Genomic DNA, 20,595 nt, shown 5'->3' with positions numbered 1-20,595 from the left:
CCCAGCTTTTTCATTTGTTTTATTACTTTTTTTTCCCCTCTATGTCTCATCTTGGATAGTTCCTATTGCTATGCCTTCAAGTGCACTACTTTTTTCTTCTGCAATGCCTAGTCTGCTGTTAATTCCATTCAATGTAATTTTCATCTCAGATGTTGTAGTTTTCATCCCTGGAAATAATTTGGGTCTTAAAAAATGGGGTCTTTTACACAAGAAGGGGAACATCACACTCTGGGGACTGTTGTGGGGTGGAGGGAGGGTGGAGGGATAGCATTAGGAGATATACCTAATGCTAACTGACGAGTTAATGGGTGCAGCACACCAGTATGGCACATATATACATATGTAACTAACCTGCACATTGTGCACATGTACCCTAAAACTTAAAGTATAATAATAATAAAATAGAAAAAAAAGGTCTTTTATAATTTGAGACTTATTGAATCTCTCTTTCTCCCTCTCCCACTTTTTCACACACACATGAAATTGAGGCTTTTGGTGGTTAAATAACTTGCTGAAGGCCTCAGACTGATGAGTGAATAGGATTCAGACCCAGGCTGCAGGATTCCAAGGCCTGTGCTCTGTTGATTGTTCTGTCCATTATGGGTCATTTTGCTCTGCCTCTCTGAGTGCCTGGTAATATTTGACTGAATGAGGATATTGTGAATTTTACTTTGCTGAGTCGTAGATATTTTTGTTTGCCTATAAATATATTGGGAAGCAGTTAAGTTGGTTGGAAGCAGTTTGACCTTTTTGGGTCTTGGTTTTATGATTTGTTGGATGGGTTCAGAGCAGTAGACAAATGATAAAACCAAGACCCAGTGTAGTGGAAATAATTAGCCTTAGGCTGAACAGTCTAAGGCTAATTATTCTCACCACTAAGGCAAGAACTTCCTGAGTTCCCTATCCAATACCCTGTGAATTACGAGTTTTTCTAGTCTGGTTTATGGGAATAGGCACTGCTTCTAGCCCTATTTGAATGCTAGACACTGTTTCCCACGAATGCTTTCAGATGATTCTCTGGCCTCAGGTAGCTCCTTTATACACAGGCACTCATTACTTATTGAATACTTGAGGGGGTCCCTCTGCACATCGCTGGATTCTTTACCTGATGTAGCTCTTTCCTCTGTCTTGTGAACTTTAGCTGCCTTGGACTGTCTCCTCAACTTACATTTTTGATATGTTGTGTTTTCAATATCATTCAGATCTAAGTATTTCCTAATTTCCCTTATGATATCTTCTTTTACCCAGGATGTTTTTAGAAGTGTGTTGTTTAATTTCCAAATATTGGGATGTTTTCCAGATATCTTTTTGTCTTTATTTTCCAATATAATTCTGTGGTCAGGGAACATATTGTATATTATTTTAACTTTTAAAAATTTATTGAGATTTACTTACTAAGACTTATTGTTGGGCCAGGGGCGGTGGCTCACGCCTGTAATCCCAGCACTTTGGGAGGCCAAGGCAGGCGGATCATGAGGTCAAGAGATCAAGACCATCCTGGCCAACATGGTGAAACCCTGTCTCTACTAAAATTACAAAAATTATCTGGGCATGGTGGCAGGCACCTGTAGTCCCAGCTACTCGGGAGGCTGAGGCAGGAGAATCACTTGAACCTCACTTGAACCAGGGAGGTGGAGGTTGTTGTGAGCTGAGATTGCACCACTGCACTCCAGCCTGGTGACAGAGCAAAACTCCATCTCCATCTCAAAAAAAAAAAAAAAAAAAAAAAGACTTATTGTTTTATGGTTTAGCATATGATCTGTCTTGACGAATGCTCCATATATACTTGAGAACAATGTGTATTCCGCAGATGTTGGATGTAGTGTTCTGTAAATGTCTACAAGGTCAAGTTAGCTGGCAGTGTTGTTTGTGTCCTCTATATCCTTAGCTGATTTCCTGTTCTATCAATTGCTGAGAGAGAAGAGTTGAATTCTCTAATAATAATTATGAATTTTTAAAGTTTGTCTTTCAGTTCTACTCATTTTTTCTTTTTATATTTTAAAGCTATATAATGAAATGTCCTCTTGATGAATTGTCCCTCTTATCATTATGAAATGTCCTTCTTCATCCTTGGTAATATTTCTTGTTTTAAAATCGTTTTTGTCTGATATCCATAGAGCCACTTCAGCTTTCCTTTGATTAGTTTTTATATGGTATATCTTTATTTTCCCTTTTATATGTGACTGTGATAAGTTAAAGATACATTTTATAAACCCTAGAATAACGAATAAAAACTATAGGAAAGATGTATAGCAAATGATGTAAAATTAGACATAACGGAAAAATTTAATAAATAATTGGAAATTATAAAAAGAATTAAGTTAAAATTATGGAAATGAAAAACACCATAACAAATTAAAACACTAAGGATGATTAATAGCAGATTAGACACAGCTGAAGAAAGAATTAGTCAGCTAGAAGATAGGTCCAGAAAAAAATATCTAAGACTGAAGTTTAGAGTGACAAAAGTAAGTAAAAAGAAAAAACAATTTTATTGTTAATGTCAAACTTTTAAACTGAATTTTCAGTAACATTCACAATAATTTCCGATGTTTTACCTCCTACAGAGTAAGCTTCTAAAAGCTTTACTTTGACTTCATGAGTTAGATGAAAACATTGAGCTAGTATTAAAATTAAATTAACGGTTACTCTTTTCTTATACCAGCCATAATTCTATAACTCATGTCCATCTTAATAAATAGTAAAAAAAAAACAAAAAACAAAAAAAAAACTTACCCTGTGAATTTGGAAACTAAAAACGCACTGCCAAATACCTCAAGGGTTAAAGAAGATATCCCAGTGGAAATTAAAAAACGTTTAGATCAGACAAAGGTAAAAATATTACGTATCAAGTCTTATAAAATGAAGCTAAAGTGATGCTTAGGGGTAAATTTAGAGCATCAAATACATATATCAAGGTACATTGTACTGGAAGTTCTAACCAATACAATTAGACAAGAAAAATAAATTGAGACATGTAAGAACAGAAAGTAAGAAAGCAAACGGCCTTTATTTGTGGACAATATAATAGTCTACATATCCAAGGAAGACCAGAAGAAAATGATTAAAATGAGAGAATTCAGCAACACTATTACATGGAAAACCAATGTACACAAAACAAGCTCCTGTTCACACTTACAACAACATTATAAAGTACTGAGGAATAAATCTAGCAAGAAGAGTACCAAATCTTTAAGGGACAAATTATAAAACATATGACAGTCTATAAAAGATGACCCAAAATAAATGAAAACATTTGCCATACTTGTAAGTTTGAAGACTCAGTATCTCAAATATATAAGTTTTATCCAAATAAACCTATACATTTACTGTTATCTCAATCAAATTCTAATAGAGATTTTCACTGACCTTGAAAAACGAATTCCCAAATTCACAAGAAAGAGCAAAGTACTCAGAATAACTAACATGCTTATGAGGGAGGATAGAGTGGAACGTTTATTTTACCAGCTATCAAGATTTATTTATATATTTAGTTAGTTAGTTAGTTAGTTATGATGGAGTCTCGCTCTCTCACCCAGGCTGGAGTGCACTAGTGCGATCTTGGCTCACTGCAACCTCTGCTGCCTGGGTTCAAGTAATTCTCCTGCCTTAGCCTCCCGAGTAGCTGGGATTACATTTGCCTGCTACCACACCTGGCTAATTTTTGTATTTTTAGTAGAGATGGGGTTTCACCATGTTGACCAGGCTGGTCGTCTTGAACTCCTGACCTCAGTTGATCTGACAACCTCGGCCTCCCAAATGCTGGGATTACAGGCGTGAGACACCATGCCCAGCCGAGATTTATTATGAGGCCCGAGTAATTAAGATAATGTAGCAGTGTTTGTCATTACATGTCTAGTGTCCAGTGACAGACACGTAGACCAATAGAATACAGTTGAAAGCCCAGAAAAAGAAGCAGGCACATCTGTATAACTTGATATATGAAAGCAGCAGCAATGAAGGGGAAAAGGATGGAAAATTAATTTCCATACAAAAATTATGGAGATAATGTATACAAAAATGAATTCCAGGTTGATTAAAGTCCGAAACTGTAAAAAACAAAACGTTAAAACTTTTAGAAAAAAAATAAGGAGTATGTCTTGGAGTAGAGATGGATGTCTTAAATAAGATTTTTAAAAAGCACAAATAGATAAATTTGATTAAAATATTAGTTAAAATTCTGCTCAAAAAAGACACTATAAGCAAACTTAAGAGGCAAGCCACAGCCAAAGACTTTGGGGGACCCCTTTGCAGATCTCTGAGAGTCCTTGTCTCTGTCCAGCTCCCTTCTCTCTGGTATTTTGTCCGTAAATTCTAGCTTCCTGGGCTTCCCTGAACTTAAATTCTGACTCCTCAATTTGACTGCTGGGCTCTTTCTGGGTTTTCCCTCCTGTGCTGGAACTCGGGGAACTCACCCAGGCAATAAGCCAGGCAATCCTAGAGAGCTCTTCATTTTACTTCCTTCCTTCAGGGATCACTATTCTGTACTACCTTTGCCCATTGTTTTAGATGGTTTGTTGGTTTTCTAGTTATTAAAGTAGGAAAGTAAACCTGGTCCCTGTTACTCCACCATGGCCAGAAGTGGAAGTGGTCCTAATATAATTTTCATAAAGTTTGAAAACATGTAAAACAATGCTGTATATCTCTATATCTACATAGATATATAGAATTTGTTAAAAATATGAAGTAATGGTATAAAAAAGGTGTACAGCAGAGATAAACACCAAATTTGGGAGGGTATTTACTTGGAGGGAGAGATAGGAGAGGACTACTCTGAAATTGAGCTACTTTATAAGTAAGAATGGCAGCATTTTAGAATTCTTTGAAAAATTACTAGTAGGCACATGGCTGTTCTTCATGCTATTTTATGTACTTCTTGTATGCATGAAATATTTTATAATAAAAATTTAAAAGTATTAAAAAGAAGACTAAAGAATATTAGGTAAAGGAGCATCCCAGAAAGATCAAAAGGTAAAATAGAGTAATTGTTTCTGCAACCTGCCTAAGTCAGAAGGCACTGTGTAGAAGACACAAAAAAGTAACAATGGAGACATAACATCTCCTTCCCTCACCTCAGGGTCTCTGGAAGTCCTGTGATTTCCCTGCTGGTGCTTTCCTACTGGTATTTCCTACTTTTGGACAGACTTTTCTTTGATGAAACCCTTCAAACCCCAGCTTCCACAAACACCACCAGTATCACTATGACGCTGTGTTGACATCTGTCCGTCCACCTGTGAGTCACTAACCCTTAGTTCTTGAAGATTTGAGCCCTTGGGTCACTGTCCCTCTCTCTGTCATCCACAGAGATGATCTTCTTTGACCTTGGCCTCTTAGTTCCTTGCACTCCTTTCCTCTAATTACTGTCTCTTGCTTGGATATTGCAGTAGCCTCCTGACTGGTCCCCCTTCTCCAGCATCATTCCCTACTTCGTCAATTCTTAACACAGTAGCCAGCCAGAGACATCCTTTTAAAACATTGGGTCATGCCCTTTATCTGCTCCAAGTCCTCAAGTGACTCCCCATCTCACTCAGAGGAAAAGCCAAGCTCCCCTCATTGTCTTCAGAGCACTACATTATTTGGCTCCTGGTACCTCCTCTCCTGCTGCCTTCCTGCTCATCACCCAGGGCTCCTGGATGCTTCTGGAACCTGCTAGGCATGCTTCTGCCTCATTTGTACCTACTGCTCCCTCTGCCTAGACATTTTCACTCTAGATACCTCTAAGGCTTGTTTCTTCTCTCACCTCCTGATATGGTTTGGCTGTGTCTTCACCTACATCTCATCTTGAATTGTAGTTCCCATAATCCCCATGTGTTGTGGGAAGGACCTGGTGGGAGGTGATTTAATCATGGGGGTGGGTACCCTTTTGCTGTTCTCCTGATAGTTAGTAAGTTCTCATGAGATTTGATGGTTTAATAAGGGACTTTCCCCGCTTTTGCTTGGCACTCTTCTCCTTCCTGCCGTCATGTGAAGAAGGACGTGTTTGTTTCCCCTTCCACCCTGACTGTAAGTTTCCTGAGGCCTCCCCAGCCATGCTGAACTGTGAGCCAATTAAACCTCTTTCCTTTATAAATTACCCAGTCTCAGGTACGTTTTTATTAGTAGTGTGAGAATAAACTAATACACCTCCTTTAGGTCTTCTCAATTGTCACATTTGTCATAAGACCTTCCTTGACCACTTTATTTAAAACTGCTCTCTCCCTTCACAATGCTTTCTTTCTGCTTAATTTTTTTCTCTAGCATTTACCACCCTCTAATATGCTATATAATTAATTTCTTTATTTAGTTTATTGCCTGTCTCCCTTCACTGGAGGGGCTCTCTATGACTTCCCTGTCTCTCTTGTGGATACAGGAATCATTTGATTACTCTCATGCCATGACAGCAACTCTTCAAGGTTGTGTGAGGCTCCATGTGGCAAGGCATCCATATGCAACTATTCTTATCTGGGCTCTTGCTGTCTTGGAGCTCAGCCCAGCTCTTGGATCTCACAACTCCATCTGGGAATTCTATTGCCTTCCCGGGGCTCGACTTTGGAGCAGGGAACAAGGTTGCTCTCTCTGGGACCCATCGGCATCTTTGTAACCTGGCCTTTTTCTTTATCTCTTTCATCTCTCTGGGCTGGAGATTTTTTCCTAGTATGATGAGGAGGGTAATTCTTGTTCTGGCTCACTTCTTGTCTATGCTGTGAATTCTTTCCCTTTCTCTAAGGGCCTGGGCTTTTGTAACTTAAAACTGAAAGGAGAGACCCCTTCCCTCTGCATTTGGCTGTCACATTCTGTTCACTGAGTAAATAACCTGGTTGCTAGTGAGAGGAAGGACCAAGGGGCATAGCATGGGCATACCGTTTTTAATGGGAGAATTGTGAAATACTTAAAAAATACAGTTGCACCGTTTGATAATACTAATGACAACAACAACAATAATGATATAATTTACATCTATTGAGCATTTAGTGTATGTCAGATCCTCTCCTAAGTGCTCTCTACATGTGGTATCTCTTTTAATTGTCACAACAATCTATGTGTATTTAATATTAGTCTTATTTTCCATCAGAGCAGTTGAAGTTCAGCAAGGTAAAGGGACTTGTGTGTGTCAGGGTCTCACAGCTTGCAAATAGTGGATCTAGGCTTCAGATGCTAGCCTGCACCTAAAGTCTGAGTTCAACCACTGCACCTCCTGGCCTCTTGGCAGTATCCCTGGAGCCTCAGGACACCAAATGGGGAATCACTCCATTCTTCCACACTCCTGGTACCTTATCGGGCAGGAGTGGGGCTGGCCTTCCTGATTCCCTGCCCCGGCAGAGGTGGGTTGTCCGTAGGGTGCCCCCACTGTCAGCCTCTTCCTCAGAACCTGGTTGTCCTTTCTGCTTCTACCATGGCCTATCTCATCTCCTGCAGGTTTCCAACCTCTCTCTCTCTCTCTTTCTTGGTTTGACTTTACAAATAAAATATAAATTTAGCTAAGAGCTCATACCACAAAAAGGGAAGAAGTGGTAAGTACAGGCAGCAAACAGAGCCCAAGGGTTAACACCCTGCTGCCACTGGGTCCATGAGCTTTGCAAAGGGGTGGGGGGACTGAGGGTCCCCGGTCTGTGTTCTTGGACCCTCCAGGTGGCCCCTGACCACCTGGCTCATGCTGAGGCTGGACCTCCCAGGCTCACCCCGACACAGGTAGAGCTTTTTCCAGGTAGAATATGCTTGTGGCTTCAAAAAGACCTCAAACAATCTCAACTATCAGAGGACTATTCCTTTGGATTAACAAGCTGCAAATACCGATAGGCTCACTCTAAAAATTCAGGTGTCAGACATTTTCATCTTAGTATAGCTGGGCTGAATCACTGGGCTCAGAGCAAGGCTCCCAGGGGACAGTTATGTTGGTAGGCAGTGGGAAGGGAGGAGAACTTTGGAACGTGGTGCAGGTGGGTTGATGCAGGGGGCTGTGGGAGGGTGAACAGCTGCATGTCTCTGCAGGTGAGGACTCCATCAGCACCTTGGGCCTGATCCTTGGCGTGGGGCTCTTGCTGCTGCTCGTGTCCATCCTCGGCTACAGCCTGGCCAAGTGGTACCAGCGCGGGTACTGCTGGGAGGGTGAGTGTGCACTGGGCCCTGTAGCCCCAGTTCTGCCCAGCTCCTCCTCTCCCATAGCAGTTGGCAATGCCCGGCAGGGCTGCAAACTCTTCAGCATGGTGGGATGCAAAAATATTTCCTGTGGTGGTTGCAGTGGTTGAAGACTTGAGTGGGTGGCTGAGCAGTTGAGGTGGTGAGGTGGGGCAATGGTACTTTTATCGAGGGAATGGGGGCTCCTCCCACCCCAGCAAGCAGCCAGCTTCCTCCTCCCTCAGAGCCCATAGAAGTCCATGCCAGGGATCTCTGTGGGCCCCCAAGGCCAAGATCAATGGGCTAGACAGGCCAAGCTCCAACAGGCTCCTTGTGTGTCTCTGCCCCTGCCTGTGGGTCTTAGGGCCCTCTCCTAAGCTTGTGGAGGTATCAGCTTCACTGGGAGTCTCCTGGAATTTGCTGTGGTGTTCTCAACTCTGAGACATAGCTGCACTTTTCACTGGTATCTGGGAAAACTGGAAGGGTGTGCTGGAATGCCAAGGGGTAGAAACTATTTCCTAGATCTGCAGTTAACTTTAACAGAGTCCATGGATATTTGTTGAGCACCTACTATGTGCCAATGCACTTTTGTCTAATATGATTTTCTTTAAAATTCCACATGAGGAAGACATTATTATAGCCTTCATTTTTATAGATGGGGACATGAGGCTAAAGTCGTGGAGTTAGAATGAGGTGGAGTCTGAATTCAAGCTGAGGTCTGGTTCTTTTGGGCTCCAGGCTAGGACTGCCTTCATCCCAGGATAATCAGGACCGTTAATGGGGGGCTCTGAAGGAGGCTGGGATGCTCCCACACCATCCTGAGGTCCAGCCCAGCCACCCTACTCCTCCAGACAGGGGTGAGGGAGCACCAGACGTTCTTAGAAGGGTGATGGACTGCTTCCCCTGGAGGTGCTAACCCTCTCTTTTTGGATTGTCTTCCTAGGGCCTAATTTTGTCTTCAACTTATATCAAATCCGGTGAGTAAATTCAGGGAATATCTGGGTGAGGTGGGGGTTGGGGGTAGATATAATGGAAAAAGAATCAAAGATAGATTAAGAACTGACTGGTTCCCTTTCCTGTCTTCTGTTCATGCCCCTAAGAAAATAAAAGAAGGGCACGAGAATCCATTTAGAAAAGTCCCATGAATTAAAATTTGAACACAGACAGGACTATGTGAAACCCTGATGACAATGATCTCCTTAACACTCACCCTTAGGCAGGGAACATCCATCCACCCATCCATCCATCCATTCATCCATCCATCCATCCATCCATCCATCCATCCATCTCTCCCCCAAGCAGACAGAGCTGCCTTCCTTTCTTCCTTCCTTTCCTTTCCTTCCCTTCCCTTCCTTCCTTCCTTCTTTCCTTCCTTATCATTTATTCAGAAAGATGCTATCATAACCACCACTACTGCCGTATTAGTTTCAAAGAGTACAAAGATGACTGGGCATAGTCTCTGTCTTCAAGCATTTCATGTCTCTGCTGGAGACAGGTCTGATTACAAATAATGTAATCTCAGGCACAAGATGGTATCAGAAAGAAGAGCATATCAGAAAATCAGGAATTCAGGGAGTGCGAGCCGGAAGTCCTCTTGGCGTTGGTCATCTCTTCTACTTGCCACAGGCAGGGCTGTACCTCCTTTGGCCCTGAGAGATGATTATGGTAAGTGGCCCACTTCCTTTTCTGGAAGACAAGTCAGTGAGTTGGTGCCCTGGAGTCAAGGGAGATGGGGACCCAGGGAGAGGCTAGGTTATCAGCTCCAGTAGCCTGATTGGATCATCTTTTTCAGGAACCTGAAGGATCTGGAGATGGGTCCACCCTTCACCATCAGTGGTCACATCAGCAGCACAGATGGTGGCTACATGAAGTTCTCCAACGGGCTAGTCTGATGCAGAGACAGCAACTTGTGAAGCCCTGGGGAGGTGAGTTGGAGTTGGGAGAGCTGCCGAGTGAGCCTGATGTCCAAGTAAGGTCCTAAGAGGGTCCAGTCACCCAAGCCTCGCACCAAGGACCACTTGGAACCCAAAGAGATTATCTGGTTCATCCCCTGTCTTCTGGTGCCGATCTCAGGCTTGGGTCATGTTTTCCCCCACCCGCTTCTGGCACTGGGCCTGCCCTGTTTCCTCCTGTCCACCCAATCCATGCCCGGCCTTTCCTTCCTGGGAAGGTTCTGTTTGCATTCAAGGTGGAAGCTTCTAGAGCACAGCTTTTTATCTTAACTCTTGCTCTGAGATAAAATTTCCAGATGGCCAATATCTCCAAGAAGCATCACTCTAGCACTTCAGTTCTGAGCTTTCTGAGCCCAGGAGCCTCCCCTGCTTCATGGCCCGCCAACTCTTTGGCCACACATTCCCTTGCCTGCCTTCAAGCCCATCCCTTCCCCACATCTCAGTTGCTTTTTCCCATTCAAACCATTTCTCCCTTGGGCAGTTCTTGCCCCTCCCAGGCTCCCCTGGACTGCCCTCATCCCCTCAGATCTTCAAGGCCTGGCCTGGCCCCTCATTGTGGAGAATGAGGGGGTCTCCTCTGGATACGCCACCAGCCTATGGTATGGGAGTCCTGGGGAGTCAGGCCTCTGGGAATGGAGTCTGGCTGGGCAGCAGCGGCTTTCTCTCAGAACTAAAAGAGGCCACCGTTCCTCAGGAGGAATCTAGATCCCAGGAAGCCCCTGAGCCTGTAGGAGGGGTCACAGATGTCCTGGAGAACCAGCCCTGCCCAGTGCAGTCCAGTGTGGGCGAGGCCTCCAGACACCAGCAGGGAGCTTCTTTATGTGGTATCTCCAGTTACCTGCCCTTGTAGGGTTGACCAGGGGCCAGAAAGCCAGTCATAGCTTCAATAAGCAAAGTTATACAGAGGTGATTCCAGACATGGTTTTAACATTCCCACCTGAGGCCAACTTCCCTGAAGACTGAGCTGGGCCTCGACTCTGCCCTGCCCCCTCTGTACTTGATTCCAGCACTTTCAACCCTCCCCCTGCCCCATCCCCAATCTGGGCCTGTTCTCTTACTGCTCAAGGCCTCAGTGCCTCCCAAACATGGCCAACTCCCAATTTTGATGTGCAGTGCTGAGAACAGTCTAGAAACATGTTCTTGTCGCCTAGGCTCCTGCAATGGGCTGGGCACGGGGGAGTGGGTAAGTGCTACCTTACAGTGTTCTGCATTTCTTGTGCAAAGCCTGTCCTGTGGCAAAAGTGGGCCAGAAATGGTGGGAGTGTGAAGAGGAACCCAGGCGAGGCTGAACAAACCAGATAATGCACCAGGGAAACCAGGAATCCACTGTAGTTTGGTAGACAGCAGGGCAGTTCCCCTCGTGAGTCATCACTCCTTTCTCCGGTCTGTGCCCTGCTGGACTGGAGGCAGAGTGTGCACAGGACGTCAGCTTAGAAGGTGCTTAGTGCAGACTTGTTCAAACCAGAGAGGCAGAGTCCTCGGGGCTCCTGTGGATGGAGTAGGGCAAGAGAAGGGAGCCTGTCACTGCTGAAACCTGCAGTTAGAACAGCCAGCTGCCAGCCTCTCTGCTAGCAGCCCAGCAACAGATGCAGGAGCCCAGTACAGCAAGTGGGAGGAGGAGGGAAGCTGTGTGATTTCTCTTCCTATGCTCCCTTTCCCAAAGCCTCATTTCTCGTTTTGGGTTCTAGCAGATTGTAGAGGAAGGAAGGTGGGGAGCCTCACCAGCCCTTACCCCATTTTCTGCCAGGGTCTGGAGGCCATTCTCCCAGCATAGCCAGGCTTTGACTTAATTACCAAGTCTCTGGATTTGGAGGTCTTCAACTGAGTCTTCTGCCCCTGAGTAGGTGGGAGTGAGAAAGGCCCCTTAGTGGTTCTGAGACACCTCCCTTCCTTGAAGGCCTCTTGGAATAGCAGGGAGGGGAGATGAGTTGTCTTCGGCTTCCTTCCTTGGATTTCAATTCTGAGGACTGGGGCCTCTTTCCTAACCCCTGAGGTTTGGGCCCTAGTAAAACTTTCTTTCTTTCGTTTTTTGAGATGGAGTCTCGCCCTGTTGCCCAGGCTGGAGTGCAGTGGCGGGATCTTGGCTCACTGCAACCTCCGTCTCCCAGGTTCAAAGGATCCTCCTGCCTCAGCCTCCCAAGTAGCTGGGGTTACAGGTGTGCGCCATCATGCCCGACTAACTTTTATATTTTTAGTACAGATGGGGTTTCACTATGTTGGCCAGGCTGGTCCCGAACTCCTAACCTCAAGTGAGCCACCCGCCTCGGCCTCCCAAAGTGCTGGGATTTTAGGTGTAAGCTGCTGCACCTGGCCCGGCCCCAATAAAACTCTGTACCCGCACTCTGCCTAGCAGGGATCCTGGGTCTGCAGTCCATGCCTGGCCACCCTAGGCCCCCGGAAGTGCTCAGAACTCAGTAGCCTTGGGGAATCTTGAAAGGGAGGATGGGACCCAGGACCCAGGTGGCCCTGGCCCCAGGTCTGTGGCTTCAGGTGAGGAGACGGGGACAGCTGCCCGGGGCTGGGAGCACGGAGGGTATTTCCCATCCTCGGGAGCAGAACTGATACTGGGCGACTTCCTCTTTTAGGGCCCTCTGACGCACCCTCTGTCCCCTCAGCCTCCCCCTCTTTTCCTTACTTCCGCAGGCTACTGGAGAGCACAGCTTTCTTCACCCTTGGGGCCTGGGCCTTACCCCTGGACTTTGCGTGTTTCTGTTGAGGGCTCTAAAGGGCAGATTCCAGCTTGTTTAGAAACGATTCGGGAGCAGATGCCTGGAAACCCAGCCACAGGTTTGGCTGAGCCAGGCACTGGCTGGGACCCAGACCATGGCAGTGCCAGGGCCTCTCCCAACACCTTCCCGCTACCTTTTTACGGTTCTTCTTTCCACTGGCCCTAAGAGCCCAGAGGCAGTCACGGGGGCTGGGGGTCCAAGGGCTGGCTGGTTCTGGTTCCCCTGCCACCCTTTGGTGCCTTCTCTGGGGCTATTCTCCAGCCTGGGTGGCCTCTTGTCCCTGCAGCCCCTCCCCTCCTGGCCATATCTAGTCTCTGTGAGATGGCTCAAGTCCATCTTTGCTGTGACTTTGCTCAGGGCTCGAGACTTGATACCAACCATTTTGATCTGAATTGCAGGTGGCCACATTTCCTCCATTTGTGCTGTTCCTCAACCAGGCTGAACCCTCTGCCAACAAAGTTATGTTCCATAGGTCTTTAGTAACTCCTAAAACTGGAGCGTGCTGGAGGAGGTCAGTGACTACTTGCCGAGTAGAGAAGAGACACCCAATGTAGCCACAGAAGGCTGCTTTGTCCTAGAAAATTGATCAAAATCATGATGAGGCTGGGAGGCGAAGAGGGAGCTTTTCTCTCCTCTAAGTTCTCCTTGAAGTCTTAATGATCTCGTCCCATGCCAGTGGCATTGGAGGGGGCCAGGTGCCAGGAGCCAGGAGGGCAGTGTCTCTGGTGCCCCTCTCTCTGCTTCAGGAGTCTGAGAAACTCAAAGTAGGAGCAGATGGGAGGATCATTATTATCTTTTTAAAAACTGCTTAGTGATCAAAAGGAGGAGCAGAGACTGTTTGCACAGTCCACAGTCCACAGAACACAAAGCCTTTTCTTGCATGGTACTGCATTTTGAGCCTTATGTCAAGCTTGAGACACAGGGATTATTCTTGGTCCCGTTTTACATATGGGGGCACTTGGGTCAGAAAAGCAGCATGCTTTACCCAAGTCCCACAACTGGCTACTGGCTGCACCAGAGCTGAGCAGAGTCTGCACCCTCACGGACGTAGCTGACATCAGGGCGTAAGGATGAGAACTGAATGTAGTATAAGGTCTGGTTCTGACCCTGCCCTGATGTGCTGTGTGGTCATGGGCTACTTACTCCACCTCTTTGGACATCTATTTCAGCATCTGGAATCAAAAGATTGGACTATTTTTCCAAGGCTTCTCCTGGTTCTTACCTGTAGGAGAGCAAAGACCTCATCTACTTTTTTTTTTTTTTAAAGCGTCTGCATTCTCAGTTCTTAGCATATAGCCTGGTCCATAGTAGGTGCTCAGTAAACAATTAAAAGATGCAAGTACAAAGTGTCAATATATCTTTCTAATTTAGGAGATGGCAGTTGAAAGGTGATGGCTGCAGTTCCCTAGCGTTTTAGGATTCTAAGCATTACTTAGCCTTTCCTTGACTCTGCGTGTGTCTGACCAGGTTCCAAGTCTGGCCCATTCCCAACCAACTTTACCTGTAGGGTGAAACGCTAACATTTGCTGAGCACATATCAGTGCAGGGCAGAGGCTTATGATGCACGTCTTCATCCTCACAGCCTCACAGGTGAGGGAACAGAGGCCCAGAGTGCCGTGAAGTGATTTGTTCAAGGCCAAGCAAGAATCTATTTTCTTTATAGTCCTTTGTCACCCACTTCTAGCCTCAGTCCAAACTGGCAGCTATCCTAACATCCTTGGCCCCCAAGAACATAGTCCTCCCTCCAGATGGTCTCTAATCTCTTTTTGGGGTCTCCTTGTGTGGTGAGAAGGGCGCTCAGGAGCCCAGTCCTCCCCAGGCCCCATCCTCAGCTCTGAGCTTCCCACTGACCCACTCCTCTTTCTTCCTTTTGTTTTTTTAGAACTTCCTTGACCTCCAAATCACCAAATTCTGCCCATTCTTCATGACAGCTCAAATTTCCCTTCTCCAGGGAGACTTCTGTAAGACCCATGGATCTTGTGCTCTGCTGATTTTAAATACAGATAGTCTCAGGCCTCCTAACTTTATTATTGATTATTTCTTTGCATTCATTTATTCACGCTGCTTCCATAACATGCCAGGAACTATGCTAGGCACCATGGGGGCATCCAGTCTCCCTGAAATTAACCTTGCTTTCTCCTATTTGATGGGCATTTCTTGCAGGCAGAATCAGGTTTTAAACCTCTTCTGAGTTCTCCACGGTACTTTGCATGGCTCTGGCCATAGCCAGGAACTTCTCAGGAAATTGTGTTGAAATCTCTCTTCAGAACATCTTGGGCATTGCTTCATCCCTGGTGCAATCCTATGTGCTCTGAAAACCAAAACTTTTGATCTCTCCCCATCCTTGACTACATTCAACCTTGTGCTCATGATCAGTTACATTTCTGAGAGAGAGCACACAGATGACGATTTTTCTATCTTAAAGGATAACCTAAGGAATGATCAAAACCGTGACAAGGCTGGCAGGTGAAGAGGGAGATTTTCTCTCCTCTAGGTTCTTCTTCAAGTCTTAATGGTCTTGTCCCATGCCAGTGGCATTGGAGGGGGCCTGGTGCCAGGAGCCAGGAGGCCAGAGTCTATGGTGCCCCCACTCTCTGCTCCAGGGGTCTGAGAAACTCAAAGTGGGAGCAGATGGGAGGATCATTATTATATTTCTAAAAACTGCTTAGTGATCTAAAACCATCTAGAAGCCGTGATATTTAAACAGATCTGGTACAAAACAGGAAGCCAGTGGCCTGGTGAATTCTCACACTTGGAGACCAGAAGTGAAAATGTTCTGCCTGCCCAGAGTAGCAGCAGGCCAGCAAAACAACAGGTGTGGCCGGGCACGGTGGCTCACGCCTGTAATCCTAGCACTTTGGGAAGCCAAGGCAGGTGGATCACTTGAGGTCAGGAGTTCAAGATCAGCCTGGCCAACATGGTGAAAACCCATCTCTGCTAAAACTACAAAAATTAGCCAAGCGTGGTGGCTCGTGCCTATAATCCCAGCTACTAGGGAGGCTGAGGCAAGGGAATTGCTTGAATCTGGGAGGCAGATGTTGCAGTGAGCTGAGATTGTGCCACTGGACTCAAGCCTGGAGACAGAGCAAGACTCTCAAAAGAAAAAAAAAAGAAAGCAAGAAAGAGAAAAACAAATCAAGAAAAAAACAGGTTGGGCAGTGCTGGAAGTGAGTTTTTATCTGCAGAGCTATTGGGTTGGTCTACTCCTCCCTAATCAGGAGGATGCGGTTTCTCACGATAAGCAGAGAACCACTTGGGGGATGATGGTGAGCAGTATAAGAAGTCACATCTTCGGCCAGGTACAGTGGCTCACACCTATAATCCCAGCACTTTGGGAGGCCAAGGCGGGTGGATCACAAGGTCAAGAGTTTGAGACCATCTTGGCCAATATGGTGAAACCCTGTCTCTACGAAAAATACAAAAGTTAGCTGGGCATGGTGGTGCCTGACTGTAGCCCCCACTATTTGGGAAGCTGAGGCAGGGGAATCTCTTGAACCCAGGAGGTGGAGGTTGCAGTGAGCCAAGATTGCACCACTGCACTCCAGCCTGGCAACAGAGCGAGTCTCAGTCTCAAAAAAAAAAAGAAGTTACATCTTCTATTCTAGTCCCATTTCCTCCTCTTGTAGCTGGTGAGCGCAAGCTCTCTGAGCCCCTGATGCTGTGTTTGTTTGTATAAGGCTGCCATTGGACCTGAGGACTCTGAGGTCCCTTCCAGCTGGGAGGCTATTTCAGAGCTCAGGTAACTCTGAATAATCCTTTTTCACCCACTTCTAGCCTCAGTCCAAACTGGCAGCTACTCTGACATCTTTGGCCCCCAAGAACCTACTTCTCCCTCCAGATGGACTCTAATCAGTTCCACAGTGCTGGGTGGGGGTGGGGAGTGGAGAAGGAGGTGGGTGGAGACACCCTTGTGTGTGTGTGCGTGTGTATGTACTACACAACTGAGCCAAGAAGGAGAAGGATCATGTCTGATTGCCTTTTGTATTTCCAGAGGGCCTGCCCATGACAGAGGCTCAATGAATGTTTGCCCAAAGAGTGAATGCATGTTGAATGTTTTCATGGTCCTTTGCCTTGTCTCTTGACCACATCCCCTTGCCTTCCCATTTGGTCTATAGCCCTGAGTTCCTACAACACCCAAGAGTTGTAGGGTGAAAATTGCAGGGAAGGGACCCAGCATGATATGACTTAGCTAGGAAGATGACAAGCCTGAAGATAAAATTTAAAATCATAGATATATACAGCCTGCTTTTCTTTAGGCTCAGTCTAAATGCCTCCCAAGTATCTGTTCAGCCACAAGCTACCATCACCACTGTTGCCTTCTCATGTTTGGATACTATGCTTCTTCAAGTTCCTTACCACGAATGGAAGAAATTCATTCATCCATGCATTCATTTATTCATCAAAATTTATTGAGTATTGAGCACCCATTGCGATGTGTTGGGCATTGATTGGGTGCAAAGGACACAGAGAGAAATCAGAGGGGTTTTTGCTGCCCAGGAGCCTACAGTCAGTACTGCATGTAGCACACTCAGGGGTAGCAATGTGCCCAGGGCACTAATTAAAGAAGTCAACTTGAAGACTACTGTGTCCATTTCACAGATGAGAAGACTGAGGCCCAGAACTGACATGACAGTTTCATGTGGAGAGAAAAGAAAGTGGCTGAGCATTCTTTCTACTCCCTGGGGCTGTTGCCTCTTCCTGTTTGCCTTTGGAGCATTTCCAGACCAACAAGCTTGCTGCGGCAGTCCATCCGGCCATTCGCATATTATAGCATACCATGTGCAGGGTGTCCCTGGAGCTGTCAGTGCTGCAGAAGCAGTTGGAAGTGGAGTCAGTGAGTCTCAATTCTTTCAAAAAGTTGATTGTGAAGGATGGGAGAGAAGGTGGTGCTGGCCAGTAAGTTTTCAGAACCTTTGTCTTGTCTTCCCCAAGGAGGCCTCCCAGAAAGTGCCAGCTGGGCCAAATGCCCGCTCTCCACACGCCATCGACCCCTGTGCACATCCCCATGACAGCCCGTACAGTCGGTGCCTCCCGTCCTCCTGGCCTGACAAAGTCTCGTCTGCAGTGCCCACTGCCTGCCATCTGCTTACTGCCTTGCTCCTCCAGTTCTGGGGGAGCCCATGCAGCTCTGTGCACTGCATCAGGAGGACTGCGGTATGGAGATTAGACTGAGGGAGCAGGAGTGGATGCAGAGGAGCAGGACAGAGCCTCATGGTGGTCCAGGGGAGAGGTGAAGACGAATTTGACCAGATGACAGTGGGAGGTGGTGACAAGTGATTGGATTCACCATCTATCTGGAAGGTAGAGCTGATAGGACTTACTAAGGAGTTTGATGGGGCAGAAAGGGCTGACTCCTGGATGTTTGGCCTGAACTAGGGGAAAGGTGGTGCCATTTATCAGGTGGGGAAGACTAGGGGAGGAAGGAGTGTCAGGGGAATCATGAGCTCTGTTGTAGACACTATAGTTTTGAGATGTATGCTGGACGGAGCTGCTGATGAGGCAGCTGGATAGAGTTCTGGAGAGAAACCCTGTTTGGACATTTGGAAGCCACCAGCATCCAGATAACACTTAAAGGTGTGGACTGGGCGATAACAAGTAGGGGGCAGTGAGGAGAAAAAGGACTGATTTTAATAGAACAAGCAGTGAATCAACAGGTTGTTCCTTAAAGAGGTGACTCAGTGTGTGCTGGAATCACCTGCAATGTGGTCGCTATAAGTTGTTTCCCTAGCAGGTCCTTGGGAACCGGTATTCAGAAATTCTGGGCCTTGGGGAGCAGCTTAGGAAGACAAATACTCCCATGTAATTCTGATAGAGGCAATCTTCTGAGAAACTCTGCCTTAGGGGACAGGTAGAGGGGATGTGGGGAGGTGGAGGGCAAGGGTCACTTCCAGGGCTGGGGTGACCAGATAGTAGGATTCTGAAGAATGTTCCTGTTCTCTCCAGGGTCACTGTGAGGTCTTAATCTCCACCATGCCCTTCTGCCCCATGTGGGTAGAGGTAGACAGGTGTGGCACCCTACACCCAGGCCTTTGCAGATCATGTACTAGTCTGTACCCCTCCCTGAGCCTCTCAGCTCTACAGATTAGACAACTTACTAAAGGGAGCCCTCAGCTACACCCTTGATGATGGGCTATGATTGACCAAGGAGCCCCAGTGAGGCTCCTGGCTGGGCTCTGCAAGACAGATGCCAAACACAGCCGTGGCTCCTGTGACTCGATGAGTTGAAGGGATGGCAGCCTGCTTTTCCTCAAGGCAGGAAGTCATCGTGTGAATATTCTGACTGTATTGGCTGCAGGGGTTTGGGGATCTTCTCCAAGCCGGCATCCTTACCTTCACACTAAGGGCTATGAGCTCATTCACTCTCACATGGGAATCCCTAACCCTGAGCCTCACAGATCCAGGCCAGCCTTGCCAATTGCTGAAAGACCTTTTCTTGGATGACTTGTCATTATTAAACCAGAACTCATCATCTCCCCTCTCCCTCCACACCTCTGTCTCCCTTCCATGTCCATATTTCGCTTTTCTCATCATCGGGTTCAAGTGTGACTAGCACTTCTGAGACCTCCTTCTTTCACTCCAGCCTGTTGCCCCATCTTGATAACGCTTCCTTTAAAATGTCTTTGAGTCTGTCCCTTTCTCTCTGTTCCCACTGCCCGTGCTCAATACTGTCATTTGATTAGACTATTGTATAAGCCTCTCTTATGAACTGAATATTTTTGTCTTCCCCAAATTCATGTTGAAGCTGTCACTCCCAATGTGACGGTATTTGGAGGTAAAGCCTCTGGGAGGTAATTGGTTTAGATGAGGTCATGAGGATGGGGCCTCCATGATGGGATTAGTGCCCTTGTAAGAAAGTGGAAGAGAGACCAGAGCTCTTTATCTCCACCGTGTAAGGCCACAGCAAGAAGGAGGCCGTCTCCAAGCCAGGAAGAGAGCCCTCCCAGGGAACTCACTCAGCTGGCACCTTGATCCTGCACTTCCCCACCTCCAGAACTGTGAGAGATAAATGTCTGTTGTTTAAGCCACTCAGTCCATGGTGTTTTGTTATAGTAGCCCAGCCTAAGACAGCCTCCTACCCTGTTTCTCTGCCTCCTGCCTCATCCTTCATGTGGAATACTAGTTTCTTTCACATCACTTATCACTGATTGTAGTAATACATTTGTTGTGTTTATTTGCTTGGTGTTTATCTTCATAACCAGATGACAGGCTCCATGAAGCCATGCTTGTTTGGTTCATCACTCTGTACCCAGGGCTGCACACTATGTCCAACACATAACAGGTGCTTCGTAATGTTTTTTGACAAAATGAAATGCTGACTACAGTAAAAGTCTCCAGCCAGGTCTCTTTGCCTCCTGCCCCATCCTTTCTGATTCATGTCTGATGCTTTGGATAGAGCCATATTCTTAAAACACAAGTTTTATCCTACCCAGTCCTTCTTCGGCAGAGTGTTTATTGGGTCCCACAACCCTTTTTGGAGGTTTATGGGAAATTAAGTGAAGTTAGGATCAAGATGATAGTGGGAAAATGTGCTGTGTGTCATTAATAACAATGCATTTAATTTTAAATTGGGGTTTACTTCAAACCCAAAACTGTGGGTTTGCTTTTTTAACCCATGAGCACAACAGGAAATGAATGAGTCAAGCTTCCTAGTATCTAGGGTCCTCTAGGTTGAGGCTTGATCAAATCAGCCCTGACTGCCCAGACCTGCCACTTAGGCAGCAGACCTGTCAGTGGTCCCAGGTGGTCACAGCCTACAGCTTCCCTTGCTGTGCTGTTCCCATGTGGGGCTCAGAGACCTTCCACCCAGCAGAGCAGCATGG

General features: G+C 46.2%; 2 protein-coding genes across 2 annotated transcripts in view; one reads left to right on the top strand and one right to left on the bottom strand.

Annotated features, from left to right (window-relative positions):
• Positions 1-10,583, top strand: part of SMIM35 (small integral membrane protein 35) — a 52,452-nt gene extending 41,869 nt beyond the window's left edge. Inside the window, exons 3-5 of the mRNA XM_054662728.2 lie at positions 7,969-8,085; positions 9,038-9,071; positions 9,887-10,583. Of these exons, the coding sequence (XP_054518703.1) occupies positions 7,969-8,085; positions 9,038-9,071; positions 9,887-9,986 (251 nt within the window). The 3' untranslated portion in view covers positions 9,987-10,583. The remainder of the gene's footprint in view (positions 1-7,968; positions 8,086-9,037; positions 9,072-9,886) is intronic.
• Positions 1-20,595, bottom strand: part of CD3E (CD3 epsilon subunit of T-cell receptor complex) — a 541,795-nt gene that overhangs the window by 294,479 nt on the left and 226,721 nt on the right. The window lies entirely within an intron of this gene.

The sequence above is a fragment of the Pan troglodytes genome, chromosome 9 (assembly GCF_028858775.2).
Source record: "Pan troglodytes isolate AG18354 chromosome 9, NHGRI_mPanTro3-v2.0_pri, whole genome shotgun sequence".
NCBI lineage: Eukaryota > Metazoa > Chordata > Mammalia > Primates > Hominidae > Pan > Pan troglodytes.
The sequence above is the reverse complement of the archived record's forward strand: the minus strand, read 5'-3'. Positions and strand labels throughout refer to the sequence as shown.